General features: G+C 35.6%; 3 protein-coding genes across 4 annotated transcripts; 2 read left to right on the top strand and 1 right to left on the bottom strand.

Annotated features, from left to right (window-relative positions):
- The first annotated feature begins 1,177 nt into the window (after positions 1-1,177).
- Positions 1,178-11,455, top strand: LOC136819670 (tyrosine-protein phosphatase non-receptor type 11-like). 2 transcript variants are annotated; one of them, XM_067075914.1, is made up of 17 exons: positions 1,178-1,261; positions 1,447-1,566; positions 1,785-1,976; positions 2,186-2,308; positions 3,512-3,671; positions 3,854-3,964; positions 5,324-5,420; positions 5,960-6,039; positions 6,392-6,523; positions 6,928-7,059; positions 7,530-7,681; positions 8,206-8,273; positions 8,554-8,630; positions 8,837-8,941; positions 9,669-9,745; positions 10,941-11,100; positions 11,292-11,455. In XM_067075914.1, exons 1-17 carry the CDS (start codon positions 1,245-1,247, stop codon positions 11,355-11,357), a joined length of 1,869 nt encoding a protein of 622 aa, XP_066932015.1. In that variant the 5' UTR covers positions 1,178-1,244; the 3' UTR covers positions 11,358-11,455. The 2 variants fall into 2 exon arrangements, with proteins under 2 accessions (XP_066932015.1, XP_066932016.1); XM_067075915.1 differs by lacking the exon at positions 8,837-8,941.
- Positions 11,456-12,954: 1,499 nt separating this feature from the next.
- Positions 12,955-16,479, bottom strand: LOC136819826 (mucosa-associated lymphoid tissue lymphoma translocation protein 1-like). The gene is made up of 2 exons (XM_067076066.1): positions 16,218-16,479; positions 12,955-15,315 (listed from the first exon to the last, which is right to left on the bottom strand). The coding sequence occupies exons 1-2, from the start codon at positions 16,408-16,410 to the stop codon at positions 13,280-13,282; spliced, it is 2,229 nt and encodes a 742-aa protein (XP_066932167.1). The 5' UTR covers positions 16,411-16,479; the 3' UTR covers positions 12,955-13,279.
- A 4,725-nt stretch (positions 16,480-21,204) lies between these two features.
- LOC136819755 (uncharacterized) lies at positions 21,205-23,108 on the top strand. The gene is made up of 2 exons (XM_067075999.1): positions 21,205-21,416; positions 21,841-23,108. The coding sequence occupies exons 1-2, from the start codon at positions 21,347-21,349 to the stop codon at positions 22,827-22,829; spliced, it is 1,059 nt and encodes a 352-aa protein (XP_066932100.1). The 5' UTR covers positions 21,205-21,346; the 3' UTR covers positions 22,830-23,108.

Below are 23,108 nucleotides of genomic sequence, written 5' to 3'. Positions count from 1 at the left end.
ACTCGAAATCCTGTAATCTTAATATACAAGTTTAAGTCTATACTGCCTACTCGATGTGAAAGAGAAATCGTGTATTTTTTAATACGCCGTTCATTAACTTAAATCAAATGACTTTGGAGGTTCGGTGAAATGGTGGCCGAATTGCCATCCCATGTTTTGTCAGATAGTCCCAAGTTAGAGCAGTTGAAGGTATATACCTTCCAATATCTTTTATGATTTGGAAGAAAAAAGGTTGACAGTCTGGGATGGAAATCCTTTTAATTGCGCGCTTAACTTCCGAGATTTAAGCGTGCAATTACACAGCTATCAAAATTGTAGCATTTTTTAAGGGTATATACAATTACATGCTTATCACTATTGTAGAATTTTTTAAGGGTATATACAATTACATGCTTATCACTATTTGAATGCCGGTGCTAAACATGTAATTGCATCCTTAACTAGTCCATCATTTAAAAAAAATTAATTTGCTTCCGATCGCTTCGTTGAAATCGGAAAGCCTTGGACTATCTTACTCAAAATTTATCATAGAAAACGATCATGTTAAAAACTTTTGACCGTTTGATCATGTATTCACCCGATTTTGAAAAATCTGAACCCTCTAATCTGCTCAAGTAGGGAGCTCAATATAATTTGTTTACGTTCTTTCGTGGCAAAGTCAAAGATAGGGCGGACTGGGCAAAATTATAGGCTAATTTGGGTTGAAAGTGAATTCAGATAATATGAAACACCTCCTTTTCACATCCCAGTAGGATTTTTTCAGCCAGTTGGGGTAAAAAATCAGGCTGAAACTTGATGGGGATTGATATTCCCATATTATTTTATGGCTGGGAATTTGAATTCCATTGCTTTCAAGTCAGATAACTCAGTGGGGATAGAAAAGATAGCACAAGATTTTGCAGTGATTATTTCCATCGGGAGAAAAATTGAAGTATCATTTTCCACTGAGACAATATATTAGCCAATTTTTTCATTCAGAGGGGGTCCCACTAGCTGGGTCTGTAAGAACGGGATGTTTTAAAAGACCTTTTCAGAGTTATTTTGCCGATTTTGATTTTCTGTAATTTGCACATAATATTATTCAAGCAAAAATGTTTTTCAATACAAATTTGGTTCAATAGGTTGGTTTTCAAGTTGTTTTTTTCATAAACTAACTTTTTCATTCCGACCTAATGAGCCTTGCTGATTAGTTGTTTTCCCTCTACAGAAAAAAGTTGAATTTAAACAAATACTTTTATGAAAAAATGGCTTCAACAAGAAGGTGAGTAACTTCAGGAAAAATTTATCACTCATTAGTTTTATTACACAAACAGATAAAGTAATTTTTTAACTAAGTTCTGATTTTAGTTCAGCATTCCTTAGAGTGTGATGCTCATTGGTGGGGGATGCTAAGAATAAATACTTTTTATTCAAATTCAATGTGTCTCTTGTTTTCTAAACTTGCAGATGGTTTCATCAAAATATTGGTGGACTGGAAGCTGAGAAGTTGTTGCTTGCTTGTGGACGGGATGGCAGCTTCTTATGTAGACCAAGCACCAACAAAGTTGACTACACATTATCTGTAAGGTGAGGATATCCTATCATCACTGCGAAGACTAGGTGCAAATTCTTTTACTTGGGTCAAGCTAATATTTTCTAAATATAACATTAATATCATCAAGTCTCATCATAATCTTTCATCAAGTTAAAACTGCTTTCATATACATAGGTAAGGGACAGTTACTTTGACCAACTTACTTTGTTTTTATTTCATCTAGTATTCATTTTTTCCCTACAATTTTCAGGAAGAATGGTGCAGTCACTCATATTAAAGTCTTAAACAGAGGTGATAATTTTGACTTGGGCTTTGGTGGTGATCCTTTCCCAACGTTGTCAAGTTTGGTGACATATTACATGGAGAATGAGTTAAGAGAGAAGAGTGGAGAGTTGATTGAACTTCTCTATCCTATGAATTGTAAAGATCCAACAACCAGAAGGTTTCCTTTTTAATAATATTCTACACTTTACATTAATTTCCAGCTTTTTTTCGTTGTTTTGTTCGACCTCATAATATAAAAATCGTTTGATGAGAAAGTGAAATATTTGAAGGATTATATGAGATATCCCCATCAAGAAAGTGATAGATTTTGATGAGATAAATGATAAATGATAAATGAAATCATATTTTTCTTATTCTTGTCTACAGATGGTTCCATGGTCACATTTCTGGTACAGATTCTGAAAGGCTGATGTTAGATAAAGGAAAAAGTGGCAGCTTCATGGTTCGAGAAAGTGTCACTAATCCGGGAAATTTTGTTGTAACTGCAAGGTGACTAAATATTATTCTTTTTTGGACCTACCTCCGGGTGCCCCGGTGGAGGTTCTATAAATTAACCCATGTCCGTTCGTCCGTTCGTTCGTTCGTCCGTCTGTTACCAGCTTTTCTCAGGATTGGCTCATTGGCTGATTTTTTGCACAATGATGCAAAATGGCAATGCCCAGAACGTGACGGAGCCCGATTTTTGAGAAAAAATTTATTTGGGCAAATTTGGGCCAAAAAGCACCTAAAAATAGGGTTTTTTTGACTTTGTGCAAAATCCTGTCATTACTTTTTTCTGATTTTTTGTACAAAGATGGAGGGCAAGATTCTCTAAAGAATGGCTGAAGTGGTTTTTCCCGGAAAATTCTTATTCGCCTTAAAAAACGGATTTTCGTATTTTGGGGGAAATTCCCTTTAACCAAATAAGAAAATATAGCTTTTAACAATGTTGACTCATTATTTTTTTCTGATTTTTTGCACAATGATGCGAAATGGCAATGCCTAAAATGTGTTGGAGCCCAATTTTCGAAAAAAGATATATTTGGGCAAATTTGGGCCAAAAACTGCCTAAAAATAGGGTTTTTTGGACTTTGTGCAAAATCCTGTCATTCTCTTTTTTCTGATTTTTTGTACAAAGATGGAGGGCAAGATTCTCTAAAGAATGGCTGAAGTGGTTTTTCCCGGGAAATTCTTATTCGCCTTAAAAGACGGATTTTCGTATTTTGGGGAAATTCCCTTTAACCAAATAAGAAAATATAGCTTTTCTCAATGTTGACTCATAATTTTTTTCTGATTTTTTGCACAATGATGCAAAATGGCAATGCTCAAAATGTGACGGAGCCAGATTTTTAAGGAAAATTATTTTGGGCAGATTTGGGCCAAAAACAGCTTAAAAGGTTTTTTGAGCCTGAATGGTTTAAGTGATTTTCGTATTTGGGGAAATTCCTTTTTACCATTTTACATTATTCAACACACAAGCTTTATTTTTCCATTCTGAATTTTTGTACAATTATTGTCACTTTTTTCTTATTTTCATCTGATGTTAATCATTAGGTAGGTCCATTCAGCATGTTGCTTGTTCAAGCTATTTTTCATACTCTTTGATTTGATTTTCTCTTATTTGTTATTGTTGCTTACAATCAAAAGCCAGTAGTTCATTAGTGCTTCTAATACATTCTAATGGAAGATTTCAAAGCAAATTTTTCTCTTCAGAACTGAGGATATCATAAAGCACGTCATGATTCGTAACATTGATGGTTCTTTTGACTTCGGCGGTGGCACAAAGTTTGGTACTTTGACCGAACTGGTGGATCATTACAGAGAAAATCCAATGGTCGAGAAAAATGGTGGAACCGTATTGCATCTCAAACATGTATGTTTTGATCCATATTATTTCAAACCACAGCTAATTTTTCTAGCATGAATTGTCAAATTTTAAACGCAATTTCTTCATTGCTTGGAGAGGATGTTTTCCAAGGGGGAAAACAAGAGAATATCTTTCCGAAATTCAGCTTTGGAAATTTTGTGATGCATGTTTACCATTTTTCCTTTTAGCCCATGAATTCTACAAAATTTACGGCAGCTTCAATTAAAGACAGAGTAACAGAACTTCAAAAAGAAAGTGAGATTTGCTCAGGGAAAGACGGATTCTGGGAAGAATTTGAGGTAATGATACATATCTTAAAGGGAAGAGAGAAATTTTCTCTCTCGCTGTTTCTCTCTCTTGCAGTAATTTTTATTTTCTGATTTGAAGTCAGTTTCTATGGTTCGTACAAAATTGTGTAAGAGTTTGTGTCCATCATGTCATATTTGCGAACTTTCTCTTCTCTATCGAAGATCCTGCTAAAATGGATCTAAGATTATATTATAACCAAGTTTGAATTTCGGGTTTTTGAGATTCCAGTTTGGCCGTTTTTACCGAAATGTTTTTTGGACCTACCCCGGTGGGATTGAGGTCCTATAAATTAACCTGCGTGTTCGTTCATTCGTCCGTTCGTTCGTCTGTTACCAACTTTTCTCAGGATTGAATCATAGGAATCTTTTGATTTTTGGTACAAAGGTGCAAAATGGTGGTGGCCAAAATGTGACGGAGCCCGATTTACGAGAAAAAATTCTTTTGGACAAATTTGGGCCAAAAAACGGCTAAAAAACAGGTTTTTTGAACTTTGTCAAAAATTGGATCATTAATTTTTTCTGATTTTTTGCATGAAAGTAGGGTACCATCATAGGTAAAAGATTTTGTTGGCGCAAAAAACGCATTTTTATCTATAAGAATCACTATTAATAAGCATACATCAATGTTCTTAGTCAAATTACTCAATTTTGTTATAAGATAGATGTTTTTTTTGCTCATGAGGGCTTACTTTTGAAGAATATGTGTTTAGACATGAAATTTTGGTTGCTGGGCGTGTTTTTATAGAAAAACTGGCCAAATTCGACATTTTTTTTATAAGAACATTATAAATTACTTAGGTATTAGCTTTTCTCGAGATTGGCTCTTTCATTCTTTATGATTTTTTGCACAAAGATGCATAACTATAAACCCTCAAATGTGACTCAGTCACACGTTTTTTGAAAAAAAAGTTTTGAGGTAAATTTCAGCTAAAAAACGACTAAAAAAGGGTTTTTTGGACTTTGTGAAATATTGGATCATTGTTTTTTTCTGACTTTTTGCATGAAAGTAGGTAAAAGATGGCTCAAGCAGATTTTTGTAAAAAAAGAATATCTCAGCTCAAAAAACATAATAAATAAGCATACATCAATGTTCTTAAAATTACTGAATTTTTTTATGAGATATGTTTTTTTTGCTCACGAAGTCTTGAATATGAAAGAATATTTCAAGAGCAGGAAATTTTGGTTCCTAAACGTTTTTTTATAAGAAACAAACGACTAATTTTAATAGATCGTCACTATTTGTGTTCTGAATGATTGTTTAATGGTCACACTCACGTAGATATCAATTATATATGTGTTAAATGCATAACCAGGTAGGTCCATAAAAGTATCACTTGTTTCTTCTTACAGCAATTACAACAACAAGAATATAAACACAAATACACCAAGAAGGTCGGTTTGACGTCATATAACAAACATAAAAATGTCTTCAGGAACATCGTACCTTGTAAGTAACCTACACTTATCAGTGAAAAACCAACCCTGTAGCCTTGGAAGTTATACGACGAAAGTTGGTTAATTAGACGAAAGTTTTGTTAATTAGACAAAATCGACCTATGCTTGAGTATTTTTGTCACGATTCATACAAATATCTTCTCACCTGCATTGGACTGTACTAAAAATTTTGGACTAACCATTGCCCACTCTTTGAAAAGTTTTTTCAAAAATTTGACTCACATGATGCGATGTCTCACATCGAGTAGTGGAACCATTATAGCGATACTCACTTTTTTTTAACTCCGATCAGATTTAAATTATCTGCAGTTGTGATTGTCCAGAGTTTCTGAAAAGGAACCCTCTGTCTAGTGTAGACTAGATTCTAAATGACTTAGGTTAGGACTTCGAGTTTGTTGAAATCTCCTGACTTAAAAGGATAGATACATAAAACTTGCTAAAGTAGTTCGTTTATGGCACTAGATCCTAGATTTATTGATCTTTTGAAGCAGCTAGTAATTTATCAAGTAACTTTTTTCATCGTTTTTGTAGTTGATCACACGAGGGTGGTTTTGACAGATGGTGACCCTGATGATCCGAAACAAGACTACATCAATGCTTCTTATATCGACGTGAGTATCGCTCATCGTTCTAATTATTTTCAAGTGATTTGTGAGAAAGTCGCTAAGAGAAGTCTTAAAAATCTTTTCGTCATATTTTTTCTCGTTCTTTTGAAAATATTTGAATTCCTCAAGGGAAATAACCTTGATAAGAAGTGCTCTCGGTAGATTTTGAGAAAACTTGAAAAAATTTTATATTAAATTTAAGTCGTTGTATTATCTTGTTGGTACTATATATGGGACTTCGCCAAAATTAGCTGTCCTAAAACAAAGTTACACTTGCGCTTACACTATGATGACAATAAAATTACAATTGCAATTGCTATTTTCAATCACACGTCAATTCTATGTTTTCATCTTTCAGGGTGAGTTTTCTCACGAATACATTGCAACCCAAGCGTGTTTAGAGGAAACGATAGTCGACTTTTGGCGGATGGTATACAGCGAAAATACGCATGTTATTTTGATGGGAATGAAATTGATCGAGAAAGGAAAAGTATGGCTGATTTGTTGTTGAGCATTTTTACGCCTTGAAGAGTCTTGAGGTCAGGGGTCAAGCTGGAGTTTTTACAAGTTCTTTGATGACTCTGTTGGTCGTTAAATGTTGAGACAGACGATTTTATTACTTTTTCTAAAGAACGCGTCATCCCTATTGTTTGAAAATAACCAATCAGTTAAGCATCTTGTAAAAACTCCAAGGCATCTCGAGAACAGAAGTAGCTAAAAAACAGCTCTTTCACATGCGCATTTGAAGGAGGCATCCTCATTAATTATAAACATCTGTTAACAATTGTACCCTCGGTTTCAATCCAAAAGCAAAATACGATTTAGCAAAGTTCAATATTCGGTCAATTCGGTATAAGTTAGAAAGAAGTTCATTAAACATCATCTTCCTTGTAGAAAAGATGTGCTCAATACTGGCCAGATTGTGACCACTCCATGAAAGTTGGTCAATTCGATATCGCTTGTAATAAAGAAACGGAGACCCAAGAATTTGTCCTCAGAGAGTTCGAACTCAGAAATAATGACGAGGTAAATGAGCGTAAAGCTTTAGCATGTATAACCACTTTTAGAGACAAGATGTTGTAAATGATACGTATGGGTGTAAGTCTAGTAACTCGCGAAGCTTCATTTAAGAATCTCACAAAAACACTTCTGCTTCTGAAACCTCAGCCAGGGTCTCATAGTCATAGTATAATCCTTTATCAGCCTAGGGTAGCCCTGGCTCAGAGTCCCAAGCCACCTAAATATTCATGCTTTCAAAATTTTCACTAAAGCTCTTCATTAAGGAGTGCTTTTCGGATTTTAGACTTTAGACCATGTTTCGGAGCAAAAAAAAACGTTGCAGTCCCGTTATCCAATGAAAATAATGGAGCGAAACCATTTCGATATGTTTTGCTCTGTAACGTCTTCTTTTTTGACGTTTTCAATTTTGACGTTCACGCAGCTTTCGAAGACCCCTATCAGTAATTTGCGTTTCCCTCTCACTTTTCTTTTGTCAGCCTGAGAAGGGAACGCGGACGGTGTATCACTATCAATTCATTGCATGGCCAGAACATGGTCTACCAGAGAACGTCGGCTCCATCCTTGGTATTCTGCACGATATCAATCTCAAACAAAAGGATTATGATTATCCAATCGTTGTCCAGTGCAGGTGCGTATTCTTTTGTTGAAGTCTATTAGGGGAAAAAGAAGAATGAGCAAAGACCTTTCCATCCTTTTCGGTTTGATATTCGAGGGGCGAGAATTTTTATTCAAATTTGAAGAAATTTTGTTTTATAGAGAAGATTTTAAATCATTCTTGTTATTTCGATAAAAAAATCAAACAGAACATCCTCAATTCAGACATATACGAGTTTTCAAGAATTTTTTGCATGCCACCACCTCGATTTTGAGAAGTGGTATTTCATCCATGGACTAAAAATCTTTTGGAACATTTTGAAATAGTGGCCACCCTATTTTGGTCTTCTAGGGACCTTTTTTTTCTCAAAAATACAAAATTTCGCAACATAATCATTTGTCATTGTCATTTGAATCCTTCAATTGAACAAGTTTGAGCCCTACTTGTTGAATTCTCCACTCCACGTTACTAAAAGTCATGATGTCTGAAATTTTAGTATTGACCCCTATTATAATAATGCTTTGATGTTTGTTTACAATTTCTTTTGTTTATTTTAGCAATGGCATCGGAAGGACTGCAACATTCATCATTATCGATATGCTTTTGAAAATCGTCCAACGAAAAAGTAAGTTACAAAAACATTTTTACTATCATTATTACCCGAAGCTCAAAAATCCCTCAAAGTTACTTTTGACCGAATCTTTTTATTATCTTTTTATCTTTTTACATTAACGTACAAATCAATTAGGCTGAAATCTCTTTTTTATTAAGATGATCTTGTAGGCAAAACTCAGTATTGATTCCTATCGCGCCTTGTTTTTATTGCTTTTATTATGACTACAAGTCGAGGAAAACAACCCTAACTGTTGCTGATTGTTGGTAACAAACTTTCCTTTTCTTTCCAGCGCTAGATTGTGAGATAGACGTTCAAAAGACGGTACAACATGTACGTACACAACGAGCTAACATGGTGCAATTAGAGGTATCTTTCATTTGTAGTTTTCTCTAGCTTGTTCGTCTGATGATTCTTTTCGCTATTCTTTCCATTCGAAAACTGATATTTTAGAACCTTGATGAGCTATTCTGACACCGATGGTTCCCTTTATGGATTTAACTTTTACTATCCGATTTGTACTAAACAATTATAGAAAATTAAGCAATTTTTAACAAATGTGTCTTTACGTGCAGGGTCAATACACTTTCATTTACCTTGCATTGGCTCATTACATCGAAATGGAAAATTTCAATCCTCACGTCACATCACCACCCAAACCAAACGTACCTACCCAACCGGTAAGCTCTTTTGGAGAGCATTTCTCTACCTTAAGGGAACTAATTTTAGCGGGAACTAATTTTCGTGGTCAAAAAAAATTCTAAAAAATCGGAACAGCGAAAATTAATTTGGGATTAAGCTATTTTGCCCTATTTTGGACACATTTCTTTCATTTTCCTAAATGAAAAATGATGAAAATGGCTAATTTTGTAATTAGCATTTTCTCATTTCCGTGGTTTTGCCAAAAAACCGCGAAAAAAGCGAAAATTAGTTCCCTCTGGGTACTATGTCTTCCTTTGACGTAAAAGGCGACAGAAAGTCAACGGAAATGATCCTTGCTTGGAAATTTTGAAAGAAGTTATTTCATTGATATCATGAGAAGGCATCGCATTGACTTTGCTGTGATGAACTTTAAGTTAGACAATGCTGAAATCCTCTTGAATTGTCTAAATTAGAGATAAGGTGTATAAGTTTTTGTAAAGTAATAATTCTTTTTAATTCGAAACTCCACTCCTCAAACATTTGCGAGCTAAGCGATAGTCAGCTTGAAAAGTCTTATAAGGGTCCCTTGCATTATGAAGAACGGATGAGAAAAAGTCTTTGATATTTAAACCTGTAAATCAGAATGAACGAAATTACATCTTAGAAAACAACAAATTTGTAATTTGGTCATTTTGATGTTGGCATCTTGTTGAATTGTAATGCGGCCGTGACAAACCTTTTTAAACACCATTTCCTTTCCTTTAGGTTGCACCTGCTATTCCAGAGCGACCACCTCCTCGTAATAAAAATTTAACATCAAACAAAAACAATATTCCACACAGGTAATTCTATGAAATTGTTTGTCTTTTGAATGTCTCAATCTATGTAGGTAGCTTTTTGGACCTTCCTCCGGGTGCCCCGGTGGAGGTTCTATAAATTAACCCATGTCCGTCCGTCCGTTCGTCCGTCCGTCCGTCTGTTACCAGCTTTTCTCAGGATTGGCTCATTAGTTTTTTCTGATTTTTTGCACAATGATGCAAAATGGCAATGCCCAGAACGTGACGGAGCCCGATTTTTGAGAAAAAATTTATTTGGGCAAATTTGGGCCAAAAACTACCTAAAAATAGGGTTTTTTGGACTTTGTGCAAAATCCTCTCATTACTTTTTTCTGATTTTTTGTACCAAGATGGAGGGCAAGATTCTCTAAAGAATGGCTGAAGTGGTTTTTCCCGGAAAATTCTTATTCGCCTTAAAAAACGGATTTTCGTATTTTGGGGGAAATTCCCTTTAACCAAATAAGAAAATATAGCTTTTCTCAAAGTTGACTCATTATTTTTTTCTGATTTTTTGCACAATGATGCAAAATGGCAATGCCTAAAATGTGACGGAACCCGATTTTCGAAAAAAAATATATTTGGGCAAATTTGGGCCAAAAACTACCTAAAAATAGGGTTTTTTGGACTTTGTGCAAAATCCTGTCATTACTTTTTTCTGATTTTTTGTACAAAGATAGAGGGCAAGATTCTTTAAAGAATGGCTGAAGTCTTTTTTCCTGGAAAATTCTTATTCGCCTTAAAAGACGGATTTTCGTATTTTAGGGAAATTCCCTTTAACCAAATAAGAAAATATAGCTCTTCTCAATGTTGACTCATAGTCATAATTTTTTTCTGATTTTTTGCACAATGATGCAAAATGACAATGCCCAAAATGTGACGTAGCCAGATTTTTAAGGAAAATTTTTTTGGGCAAATTTGGGATAAAAACAGCTTAAAAGGTTTTTTGGGTCTGAATGGTTTAAGTGATTTTCGTATTTGGGGACATTCCTTTTTACCATTTTACATTATTCAACACACAAGCTTTATTTTTCCATTCTGAATTTTTGTACAATTATTGTCACTTTTTTCTTATTTTCATCTGATGTTAATCATTAGGTAGGTCCATTCAGCATGTTGCTTGTTTCTTTTCTTTTTTTCATGTCATTTCTCGTTTCTCATCAAGCTATTTCTACATGCTGTTCACGCCCTTCTACTTTTATAGACCACCTCCCGCTATTCCATCCAACAATCAGCACCATCCAAACAACTATCAAAAGACGCCCAACGGGGGCGGTCCTGATATCCCTCCAACGCCGCCACCAAGGAACCCTTCCAAACCGAACGGTCCACCAAGTTTGCTGGGAATGAGACTTGTACAAGATGTAAGGAGCTCTTCTTTGTCTAACTACCCGGTCCAGTAACGTTTGGACATTTCAATATTAAGTTTTATAAACTATGACGTGTTAAAATGGTAGCCGGAGCTATAAAATTATTACTAAACAGCTCCATTACTTAGTTTCCATTTGTCAGAAGAAATCGTTCTTTTTTAATTAAAGTTCTTTGTCTTTTATAGCTACCAGAATCGCCAGCTCCAGGGACCCCTCCCGCTCGGCCGCCACCAAGAGGAATGAAACCATGATGTTGAGAATCAGAGTTACATGATTTTACGTTCAGGGTTTGTGATTCGAAAATCATCTTTTCCAATCAGTGAGAAGAAAGGTAACGCTCTGTTTGGCAGATTACTCTCGTGTTTGACCTCCCTTTTGATGGCTTGCAATTACCGGTCATGAATACTTTTAAATGCATTGATGCTTTCCATGCTGGATTTGATTTAATATTAAATAACCATGGATTTAAACCAAAGACTCGACATTTAAAATCGATGATCCAATCGATTTACATCGATGGACCGTCAGACATTATACAGCACGTTAAATGTTTTCATTAAAATCGAATTAAATGTTTTCTTTCTTTGAAATCAAAATTAATGTCTTCTAATTTTTTGGAAATAATTGTTTTTACTTGAAATTTCTTCGATATAATTTTTGTACATGATGTTGTTATTTTGTTACTTGACAACACCCCTGTCTCGTTGATTCAGTGAATTGAATGGGTTTTCCCTGGCTTTTTAAGGCTAATTGTTTTAGTAAAAAAATCCACTCAAACAATGAGTATCTGAAACAGGGGTGTTTCAAAAATATTGATTATTTTTTTATGATTTTTGCAATTTTCTTATCCGAAACTAATTTTTCACAATCATGATAAAACAAGTCATTACTTCGAATTCTCTCCTTCACTTCTCTCGATTTACTTTAAAGATATTTTCCGTTGAGTTTAAAGCCCGAATAGCTAGAGAGGAATCTTTAACCTTTTTCAATATTTGTGGCGCATTCAGGATAACGGATTGAATTTAGCGCTCATATTGTTTTACGCGGCAGTTTTTCAAAATCCGGTGATAGATTTATCTTTCAATCCGGCTTATGTCGGAAAACCAAGGCAAGCTGGCTGCGCATTTTGAAAATAATTGGCCTCGTTTTCGATGCAAGAGATTCCTCTCTAGCCCTTTGGGATTTAAACTCAATGGAGGAAAGAGGAATCATGTATCCCTTCAAGTTTTTTTATTGTTTCAAGGATAGATCGTCATTTTATTTGGTTTACTTTTTTTGGGACTAGATGGAGTTTTTACAAGCTCTTATTTGAATTGGTTGATGGTTAACCAGTAATAAAACAATGTTGTTACGTTTTCTAAAGAACGCGTCATTTTTATTACTTCTAATGACCAATTATTAAAGTATCTTATAAAAACTCCATCTCATCTGTTTACTATAGGTAGATAATATCGATATGAAATTAATTTTCGTTTTTATGCATTTGTAATATAAAGTTTTACCATCCGAAATTTTCTCCTTTTTTGTGCTAAATTTCTTATTATTTTTTTGGATAAAATTGTATTTTTATTACCTTTGAGAATTGTAAATACACTAGAATAGTTTACACAGGAATATCCGTAGTCTGTTGTTTTTTATGGAAACATTTGTTATGTGCAGGATGCTTGATTGTCACGTTGAGCTAAATATGCTAAGTATGTAAAATCCCTCAAAAGCGACTCAAGGTGAACTCTTCAAAAGTAAAATGACCGGAAATGGGTTTGTAATGTGTCCTTAAAATTTCCGCTCTAAGAATAGATGGTATTTAGTTCATAAAGTGAGTTCCAAGGAATAAATAGAAATATACTGTTAAAGCGTTAAAAACTTCCATTACAAATATATATTGCATGCATTATGAAGGCCAATAATCATATAGAATCTACAAGATTTTACTCACAATGGACTAAAAAAATAATTAAAATACTAGCTACAATGAAATTTGCGTTCTAAATGACAAAAAAATACAAAATTTTAGAAAAATGTTATTTATACAATGATTACTACCTGTTTAGCATTAAAACAGATCAAGGCGTTAATAAATCAGACTTTCAAGAGTCAAAAAGTTTGCTCAAAACGCTTTTCCTTTTTTCTTTCCTACGTAAAGATTTTCGCGTTCCAAGTATTTGAAGGAAAATCATTGGTTGTTCATTTGATCGGTGATTCTGCCAAAGAGAGGTTTTTCTTTGATGCAATAATAAGCTCTTTGTTGATGTTGAAAGCCTTGTGATTCGTACTCAATCTCTAAATGAATGTCAATATTTCCTTCCAATCTTTCGATGTTTGAAATCCGCACAATCTTATCCTCTAAACGGATGCCTTTCTCTTTTCGTTCGGGAGATATGGTTTCCACGTTTGCACCTCCGATGCGTTCGGGAAGAAAGAAAACCACACTTGGTGAATCACAAGGCGTCTTTTCAATGACTTTGCTTTGGATCAAGAGACAATTTGAGAATTCGGGCGTGAAAATCAACTGCACGATCACGTGATCATTTTCAAGCGCAACCACTGGTGAATAAGGAGCAACATGAGCTTGTTGCCATGCCACCACGTTATCTGTAATCTTGTTAGAGCGCTGGATCTCATCCGTCAAACGGAGATCATTGACAACAGTAGAATGGCGATAAACGACTTGTGTGCGACCTGTTGCTGGATCAACAATTTGATCTTCATGAATTCCTTTTGATACCAAAAACATGACGTCATCAATTTTAACATTTTTGGACATGTTTTCGAGAAGGTGAAGAGCGAAGTATCCATTCCTCATTTGAGGCGACTCCAAGACGCGACCTCGAGCGCAACAACCATAACCGATCGTTACATTTTTTCGTTGTAAGGCTGTCCGGTTTGATTTATTAAGGATGGGGTCGTTCCGACAGAGTTCCGGTTGCGTTCGGCATGAATCAACCAACAAGACGGACAACTTTGGGTTCTTCTCGGTTAGTGGGGCGATAACTTCAGTCAGGGAAAGGTTTTCTTCTGGACGGTATTTAGCGGTGGCATCGAGTGCCATCATGTAACTCTCGCCGTCAATCTCAAACCCGTGACCAGCAAAATAGAACAAAGCATATGTCCCTGAATTTAACAGTCCACAAAAAAATTTCACAGCATTCCTCATGTCCTTTAAGTTTAGATTAATTAGCGACACAACCTTAAAATTTAAACTTCGAAGTTCAGCTGAGATGTCGTGAGCATCATTGACAGGATGAACTAAATGCCCTAATGCGTCACTGTAAACGTAATCCTGGTTACCTATAACCAGAGCAATTTTCTCGGTTGGTGCGCTTGGCGGTTGAATGGAAAAGCCGTGCTCAGTGTTGATATCTTCAGGTCCTCTGATGCCACTTTGAGGTGTCTTTTTCTCAGGTGACTGAGGGCAGCTTGGAGGTAAAGGCGCCTTCTTAACAGTAACTTGTGCTTTTATAGAACGAGTGGATGTAAATTTATTGGACGCTTCAAAATAGTAGAAACCCTCTTTATCTTGCGTCATGGATTCGATTCTCAAATGTCGACTACATTCTCCGACCAGTGGCTGGTCTTCAAAATACCATTGGAGGGTTGGAGACGGGTCGCCAACAGCGTCGGCAAGAAGTTCAAGCGGTTGGTTAAAATAACAGACGGCTGAACGTGGATGCATGGTAATGACTGGTGTATTAAAAATACTATTACTTTGGTGGACGAAGGTTGGCATTTCAGCCACCTCTACTTTACACCATGCTGAATAAATATAATCAAACTCGTTGACCACTCGGCACGTGTAGAAACCACCATTTTGCATCGAGGCTTTCTCGATAAACAAAGCTCTTTTATCACATCCTCGTAATTCCGTATTCCCTTTAAACCATTGGTATTTGAAAGGTGCTCGGCCACTTACTTCGACTGATAACTCAAAACTGTCATCAGCGGCACATGACAGCGACTCGGGTTGTCGGTCAATGGTGGGGGCCAGTTCTCTTAAAGCTTGATCACCACGCTCAAGGAAACTTATGAGTTCTCCTGAATCACCAACTTGATTTAACCATTGAATCAGCTGTCCCACAGTTTTTTTCTTACGACCAAGGTCCTCCAGTAAAGCCAACGTTGGACTTCCCCGTGGCTTGAGAATTGCCATATGGAAACGCAAGATAGTGAGGTCTGTTAGCACATAAAAACGTAAGAATACTTCAGATGGTGATTAAAGCATGAAATTTGGCACAAATGATCCTTAGAGGGTCTAAATCTTGATTTTAAACAGTAACACCAAATTTTGCCACCTGGCCACCTGTCAGATGACGTCATCAGGTGGCTTAGCAAAAATTTATTTTTTTGAAAATATTTAAAATCTGATGGTATCAGCGGAAAGAGCATGAAATGCTGATGAAAATCAAGGTATAAAACATGCCTTCAAAATCTTCCTATCAAAAGTTATGAAGGTTTAAAGTTTTGTGATGACGTCATCATAAGCCTTTCCAGGCAAAACCTAAAATCCCGTAATAACGGAACTAGTTGACCAAATTTAGTGTTTTATACATGAATCCATGTCAAAATTCGAAGTTCCATCTGATGCTTGGGTCTAAACAACATAGGAAGGCTTAAAACATCCAAAAAAATTAGTTGGTTGTACACTGTGTTCCTGAAGGGAGAACGCTGCGTTGATTTGCCTTGTAAAGCTCAAAATCTAAGTTTTAGTATTCTGTAGGATTTAAAGCTTTTAATTCAATTTGAACATCAGAATCGGAAAAAGCAATGAATTTTGATATGATTTCATGTATAAAACATGAAATTTGGTCAATTTGTACCAAAATTACGAGGTTTTTAAGTTTTGCCTGGAAAGGCTAATGATGACGTCATCAAAAAACTTTCAACCTCCATAACTTTTGATAGGAAGATTTTCAAGGCATGTTTTATACCTCAATTTTCATCAGCATTTCATGCTCTTTCCGCTGGAACCATCAGATTATGAATATTTTCAAAAAAAATAATTTCTTGCCCAGCCACCTCATGACGTCATCTGGCAGGTGGCCAGGTGGCAAAATTTGGTGTTACTGTTTAAAATTAAGTTTTAGACCCTCTAAGGATCATCTGTGCCAAATTTCATGCTTTAATCACCATCTGAAGTATTTTTGTGCTAACAGACCTCACTAAGACTGCTTTTTCATCGTAAAGATTCTTCGGCATTTTACTAATCAAGGTTTTCCAGTTCGGTTTCTCAAGAGAATCGAACTTCTCAGCAATTTTCCAACAGATTGGATTTGATAAATCTTTGATGTAGCCATCTACCGGTGCCATGTTTGACCAAGGATGAAAAAGCGTTTTTGTTGTAATTTTCTATAGTTCTCTAAAAGCAAATAAGGAAGATGTGATTAGTCTAGAGCAAAAAAACATTAATGATGAGCCGAAGATTTTCAAAGTTGTGGCAAATTTCAACAATACAAGAATCCTCCCTTGGAGAAGAAAATAAAAGTGCAAGAATCCTATATTCATCTACCTTTGAAAGGTATTGGATCTGAATAGTAAAGGTCTCCTTGATAACACATAACACATCAAAGGTGCCAAAAAACATTTGGCCAAATATTCCTCTTGACGACTCAGAGAGTTACACAATTATAATAGTCAAGATATATTTTGCTTAGTTTTTCGCAGGCTTTGCAACAGTTCTACTTCATTGTCTAAAGTGAATAGATCGGTAATAGAAATCTGTCAGATTTATAACATTAAAGTTTAACATCAATCAAACCTTTAACTTATGCAATTTTTGACGACAATAAAAACAAATTAATTTCTGTAAGCTGGAAAACCAAAAATTGATATAAACTTTCACAACAACAGATACAGATAACAGATAAAACAATAACTGTAAAAAAACGAAAGTAGTCCTGTTAGTTGCTTTATGTATAAACCTCCCGACAACAAAAACTGCATACGTAAGCATCATTATGTCACAACAAGAATAGTCATGTTTTGTGCTGACCTACATCGAAGGGAAGAGATTTGTTTTGTAAAATTGCATACATCAGCATTTTCCGACTCAGCCTCTTACAGCAAATCAACAATAAGGTGCTGACCACAGCAATAACAGTAATAATTCTTTCGTTGAATATTCTTCTAGAATGTTTTCAGTGTGCTATGCATCAAAACCTTTAGAGGTTTGAAACTACCAGCGATAACTCTTATAATTACTACTATAAGAGGGAGAAAGATAAACACAACCTCATTCTTAGAAGCCCCTTTCAAGTATTACCATAGCAACAAGAGGGTGATTTTCTCATACAACAACCCGTTCACCTAATACTCATAACTCAAAATATGGAAATTAACGTTATTTAACTTAATAGTCTATGGAAAAACCAAACATACTTGACATGAACTTCTCTCGATTACTGATGACGTGATTCGAGTGGTCACTTATCACAGTTACGAAAAAAAAGTTACACCCCAAGTACTAAAATGAGTTTTGTGGGAGTTTTCATATGCGGTGAAAAGAGGAAATTAAAATTCAATACATGATTATCTCAGGCCCAGAATGCAGGCCCGGTGGAACAACCGTAAAAGTGGAGGGGCTAAAGACTTAAAATGAAATAGAATTCGCCAGGAATTGAAGCCTCTTCGCTTCCACCGGGCCTGGAATGCTAACTAACATAAGATAAGTTAATATCCTACCCCTCGTTGAAAGAGAAAGTCTTTGATAGTTGAAATACAAAGAAAAGTCTTAGAGAAAATTGAGAAATGAAGATAAGATACCTAGCTTTAAATAGCTTCATCTTAAAATTTCTACCTCGTCATCAAGGAAATTTAACATTTCTGTTCTCACATTACATATTAAAGTTCATTGATTGAACAGATAATTTAATACACAAAGTTTTGTCAACCTGCTTCACACAAACTCTGATCAAGCTGTAAAACTCTCGTATGCCGTCAAGACATTCATCGGATCAATTAAAAATCGTTGCACAGTAAAATCGAATTAACCCTTCTTTATAAAGGGCAAAATAATCGATACAGGTTTCCCCTTTAAATAACATCACAAGCATTTTCCATATTAAGCAAAAGAGATGAAAGAGGAAAATTAAAACAACACCATGATGTGACAGAGGGGAAAAATGGATTTATCGTCATAGCAATTGTTACTTTGGTATCTCGTTAAAACGCATTAAGTAAGAAAGGTCAATTCTATGACATGCTTAGCGTTCGTAAGAGAAAACCAAAGATCAACGGTTCTTACAAAACAGAAGAGAACTGTTCTTAGCATTTTGCATCGTTTAAAAACTTTCCAGCGACTTAAAATTTGGGCTGTAGAACTGATAAAACTTTAACATTCCCCGAGAAACACCCCTGGCGCACGTTCACAGTAACTCTGCTGCAAACTCGATCATTTGTAGAAAGGACAGACATAGATTAAAGATTTTCAAATCAATTTCCATGAAACTGTCGACAAAATATCTGGTAAATATCATCACAATTATTAACTTCCCTTTATACTTTCAAGCAATACATTTCAAGATATTCCAACCACACTTCATAATTTGCTTCAGCCAGCATTTTAATTGGTGATAGAGAGAAAAAAACACAGAAAGCTCTTAAGAGAGTTTCGATCATGTAATAGCATAATATGTAATCATTAATATGTTGAATGTGACTCGTATCTACTACACTCCTACGCATAACATGTAATCCAATAGCAACACACTCCTACGGAAAGATGCAACTCAAACAAAACTGACTAAACTGTAGTGGGTCTTGAGTGGCTTCATCCATTACACATTGAGATAGGTTTGAACAAATTTGGATAAATGTAACTTGCCTCTCCCATAGACACCATATACATCATTCTGCATCATGTTATACTTTATACATTTGACGTAAATCTATACCTAGGGCATTCGAATAGCAAATCTCGTCACATTTAAAATCCCCACTATAAGGTATGCATGAATTCATAAATATAGATATTGGAGATAATTCATATCATTGATTTTCGGTTGTATGTGAGTGGGAATACCCTTCTCTGTAATAAACGTTCATTGATTTTACAACTTGCAGCGAAGGAAGAATACCTCATTGAACGAAACCGAAAGTGAAACTTCTCGCTTGATGCAAGAAATATCCATCGGAGCATGGTTCAGCCACGAGTTCAAAGACGGTAGTTTTGCTTTTCATAAATAACCTGACAAGATACAATATATTACCATGACACGGCTGAATGAATGAACGAATGAATGAATGAATGAATGAATGAAGAACAAACGAATGGATGGATCAAAAAGCTGCCGTTGAAATAATCATACATCCAAATCAAGTTGTAAAAGTTAAAACGTTGAAAATGTTTCTGATCATCCTGACCCCGTTTTAACATATGTGAAAGGTTAGCTTATCATTGAACACTAGATGACGTTCATTGGCAGACGTCAGGCTGAGTCTCTTCAAACTTACACGTTCAACACCAGGCTATCTATATATGCTTCAAATCATACGAATCAATAAATTCCGTGTGTTTTGCCAAATAACAAGAAAAAGAAAGGTTTTCAACGATTGAGATTTAGATTTTAAGTTTAAGGTACTTTTACTTGTAACGATATTATAAAAGGGGTTCGCGCTACAAAGAGAGGACAGACTTCAAGGAGCTGAATGAAGGAGGAAACGACGCTGTAAATGCAACCACACTTCAACCATCCACTCTATTTCGGAAAATATTGAAAAAGGAATGAAGAAATTCATAGGTTGCCAAAATTAGTATTTTCTGTGGTTTTAAAGAATCTTTCCATGACCCTTTTTGAGAATTTTTGAACCGTAGACGTGGCGTTTTCACTTTTGATTTTCTGCTACAGAAAGTGGACGAGGGCTTGTTTTTAAAAGTTCACCCATGAATTCTTTTTAAATCGATAGAAAGTAAACTTGTAGTGAAAGAGTGAAGAATTTGGGTCACTTCTAACTTTTGAATCATCTTCTGATAAAAAACTATGGGTGTCTGGACCTGGGGGGGGGGGGGGGTACTAGGGTTGGTGAATGAGGGGTATGTGCGGACGAGACCTCCGAAAACCGACCCTTAGAGAGACTTTTTGAAATTTCTTTTTCGATTTTTGAAAAAAGTTATACCCTTAGAGAGACTTTATTACAATTTTTTCTCTGGAAATCAAAAAATTTCCTAAAAATCCTGAATTTTCCGACCCTCAGAGAGACTAATTTAAAACTTTCTGATTTTTCCGACCCTTAGAGAGACTTTGAAAGGTGAAAAAACCGACCATTACCGTCCGCACATACCCAGTATCCATTTTTGCCTAAGTACCCCCCCCCCCTGGGTGTCTGGATTGACTCAGGCGTTTCATTCCGCCAAAAGGTCATGTAGTTTTTTTACTTGCATAATTTTGAAGGCCATAAAAAATCATTAACGTGGTTTATTTTCCATAATTTGAAAATGACAAACCAATTTCACGGATTTCGAAATTTTCTAAAGTCAAAAAATATTTACAAAAAATGAATTCAATCAGAATCCCTAAACAAGAGGAAAGCGAAATTTTCTAGAGGCTATTTGCAAGGTTCTTTTCCTCTAATTGGATCTTTTAAATCCTTTGATTAGGAAACGAAAAAGGCTGAATAAACAAAAAACCTTGTATAGGTTCATTATAATTTGTGTATTTTCACCGATAAAGTGAATCGTGGTGAGATAATGAACTTAGGAAATGCTCTCCCAATGAAAGTCTCCGTCCTGGCCCTTCGTATTTCATTCTTTATTATTCTATTTTAATTTTCAAACTGTTGTGATTTTTTTGCTGAAAATACCCCGAATATAATTGAATTAGAAAAATTTGCGAAAATGAAGAAGAATAGAGAAAGATTTCAGGTTGATTACTTTTTATTTTCGATTTTCCCATCCTTTTGGCAACGAGAATTATTATGCGATGCTTTTTTTTTGAACAGAATATTCGTTTGAACAGAAGACAAAATCAAAAGAGGAAGAATTAATAAGGAAAAAGAACTGGGAGAACAAAACAACAGCAGTAGAATCTTAATTTGATTTTTTGCGCTTTTTTACCATTCTTATTCAATTTGATATAAAGAAAATCGAGGAAATGAATAAAACAGTTCACAGTTCGCAAAAAGAGGTTCAGCCCTAAAGTAGGTGGGAGTACACAGTAGAGATAGGAGTGATTTATTTTCTCGATATTTGTGTCAACAGCTGAACGATTTCGAGTAAATCTCTGCGTTTATTTTTGTGCTGGACGTGAAAATGAAGAGCCTTCTGGTCATCGCGCTGTTTGCTTTTTGTTATGCAAAAGTAGAAGAAAAACACAAGCAAGGTGAGAAGACATTCAAACCCATATCTCGTTACCATGTCCTATGACGTTTTGTCAACATTCAGAAATCTTTCTTTAAAAGAATACTGTTAGTTTCCGCACACAAATTTTAAGACCTTGAAAATGTATGAAGCCTTGGAGCTCGTTTGCATGACTTTCCCGTGTGGAGCGTTTTGAAATTCGTTGGTACGGTTTTCAATCTAAATCCTCATATTGTAAGCCAGAGTTGCCTTCATGTAAATGGAGAGAATGTTTAATTCTGGGTGGTGTAGTGGCATATTTGGTGCGTGTTATAATAAATGTCAAAAGATTACGACCACACTGATTCGGAAATTAAAACTTAACCTAAGACGGCAACTCGAAACAGCCTGAATCTCAGAATGTATATACGAAATCTTTTCAAATAAGTATTTTTCAACTTTTTTAGTCCACCATAAACAGCCAGTCGAAGCTAACGTTAAGAAATCACCTCCCGTCCAAGAGCGATTCGGTAAAGAAGAACAGAACAGCCCATTAGAGGGAAGATTCGGAAAAGAATCGGCTACCAAACCTGAGGAAGAGGCTGCTTCACATGTTCTCGCCGTTCGATCACCAAATGATAAAGAATTACCGGCCGAATACCTAGCACATTCACATAAGAAAGAGAGCATTCCGATGAAATACAGTGGATCATCAGAGGAAGGGGATGCTGAATTACCACATTCAATGCTGGTTGGAGATGACAAACTACCTCACTCAATGATCAATGGAGACGAGAAGTTACCGCAGTCTATGCTTTATGCCCGAGAAAATGAAGATTTACCTCTCTTCCGTAAAGATTTACCGCTCTTCAAGAAAGACCTGCCGCTCTTCAAGAAAGATCTTCCGCTGTTCCGCAAAGACCTCCCTTTGTTCCACAAAGACCTACCCCTCTTCAAAAAAGATCTTCCACTTTTTAGAAAAGATTTGCCACTTTTCCGAAAAGACTTGCCGTTGTTCCGTAAAGACCTGCCTTTATTCAAGAAGGATTTACCATTGTTCCGCAAAGATCTCCCGCTCTTCAAAAAAGATCTACCACTCTTCAGGAAAGATTTACCACTCTTCAAGAAAGAAATCGAAGAGTTACCACTTTTCAGAAAAGAAAGCTCAGAACTTCCTCTTTTCAGAAAAGAAAATGAAGATTTGCCACTATTCCGAAAAGATTCCGAGTTGCCATTGTTCCGGAAGGAAAATTCAGAGCTTCCTCTTTTCAGAAAGGAAGCTTCCGAGCTACCACTATTCCGAAGAGAATTACCGCTGTTCCGCAAAGAATCAAGACTACCGCTTTTTCGGAAATCACTGGTCAAACGATTCAAAGCATTGCCTTTGTTTAAGAGGTCCGAACGCCTTCCCTATTTCAAGAAAGACTTGCCATGGAAGCTGGCACACCACGAGTAAACAACAATTTCTAAAATCACCAACGAATTGCTGGTCAATTATTATCACTATTAATATACATTCGAGATGAACATTGGTTTATAAGGGGGAGAACTAATGGAGGTATACTTCCCATGAAGTAAAAACCGAAATAGAAGGACTATATGTTATGTAAATATTACTTAACAACAATCTTCAAAAACTGATGACAAAGATTTAAAGGCAAAAGTTTTCGTTGTTTATACCAATAGAATTTGTAAGTAAATTTTATTAAGTTTATTGGAAATAAAGATTCGATTC

Source organism: Clytia hemisphaerica, unplaced genomic scaffold, assembly GCF_902728285.1.
Source record: "Clytia hemisphaerica strain Z4C2 unplaced genomic scaffold, Clytia hemisphaerica genome assembly, whole genome shotgun sequence".
Taxonomy (NCBI): Eukaryota; Metazoa; Cnidaria; class Hydrozoa; order Leptothecata; family Clytiidae; genus Clytia; species Clytia hemisphaerica.
Note: the sequence above shows the minus strand (reverse complement) of the source record. Positions and strands in the feature narration are given on the sequence as shown.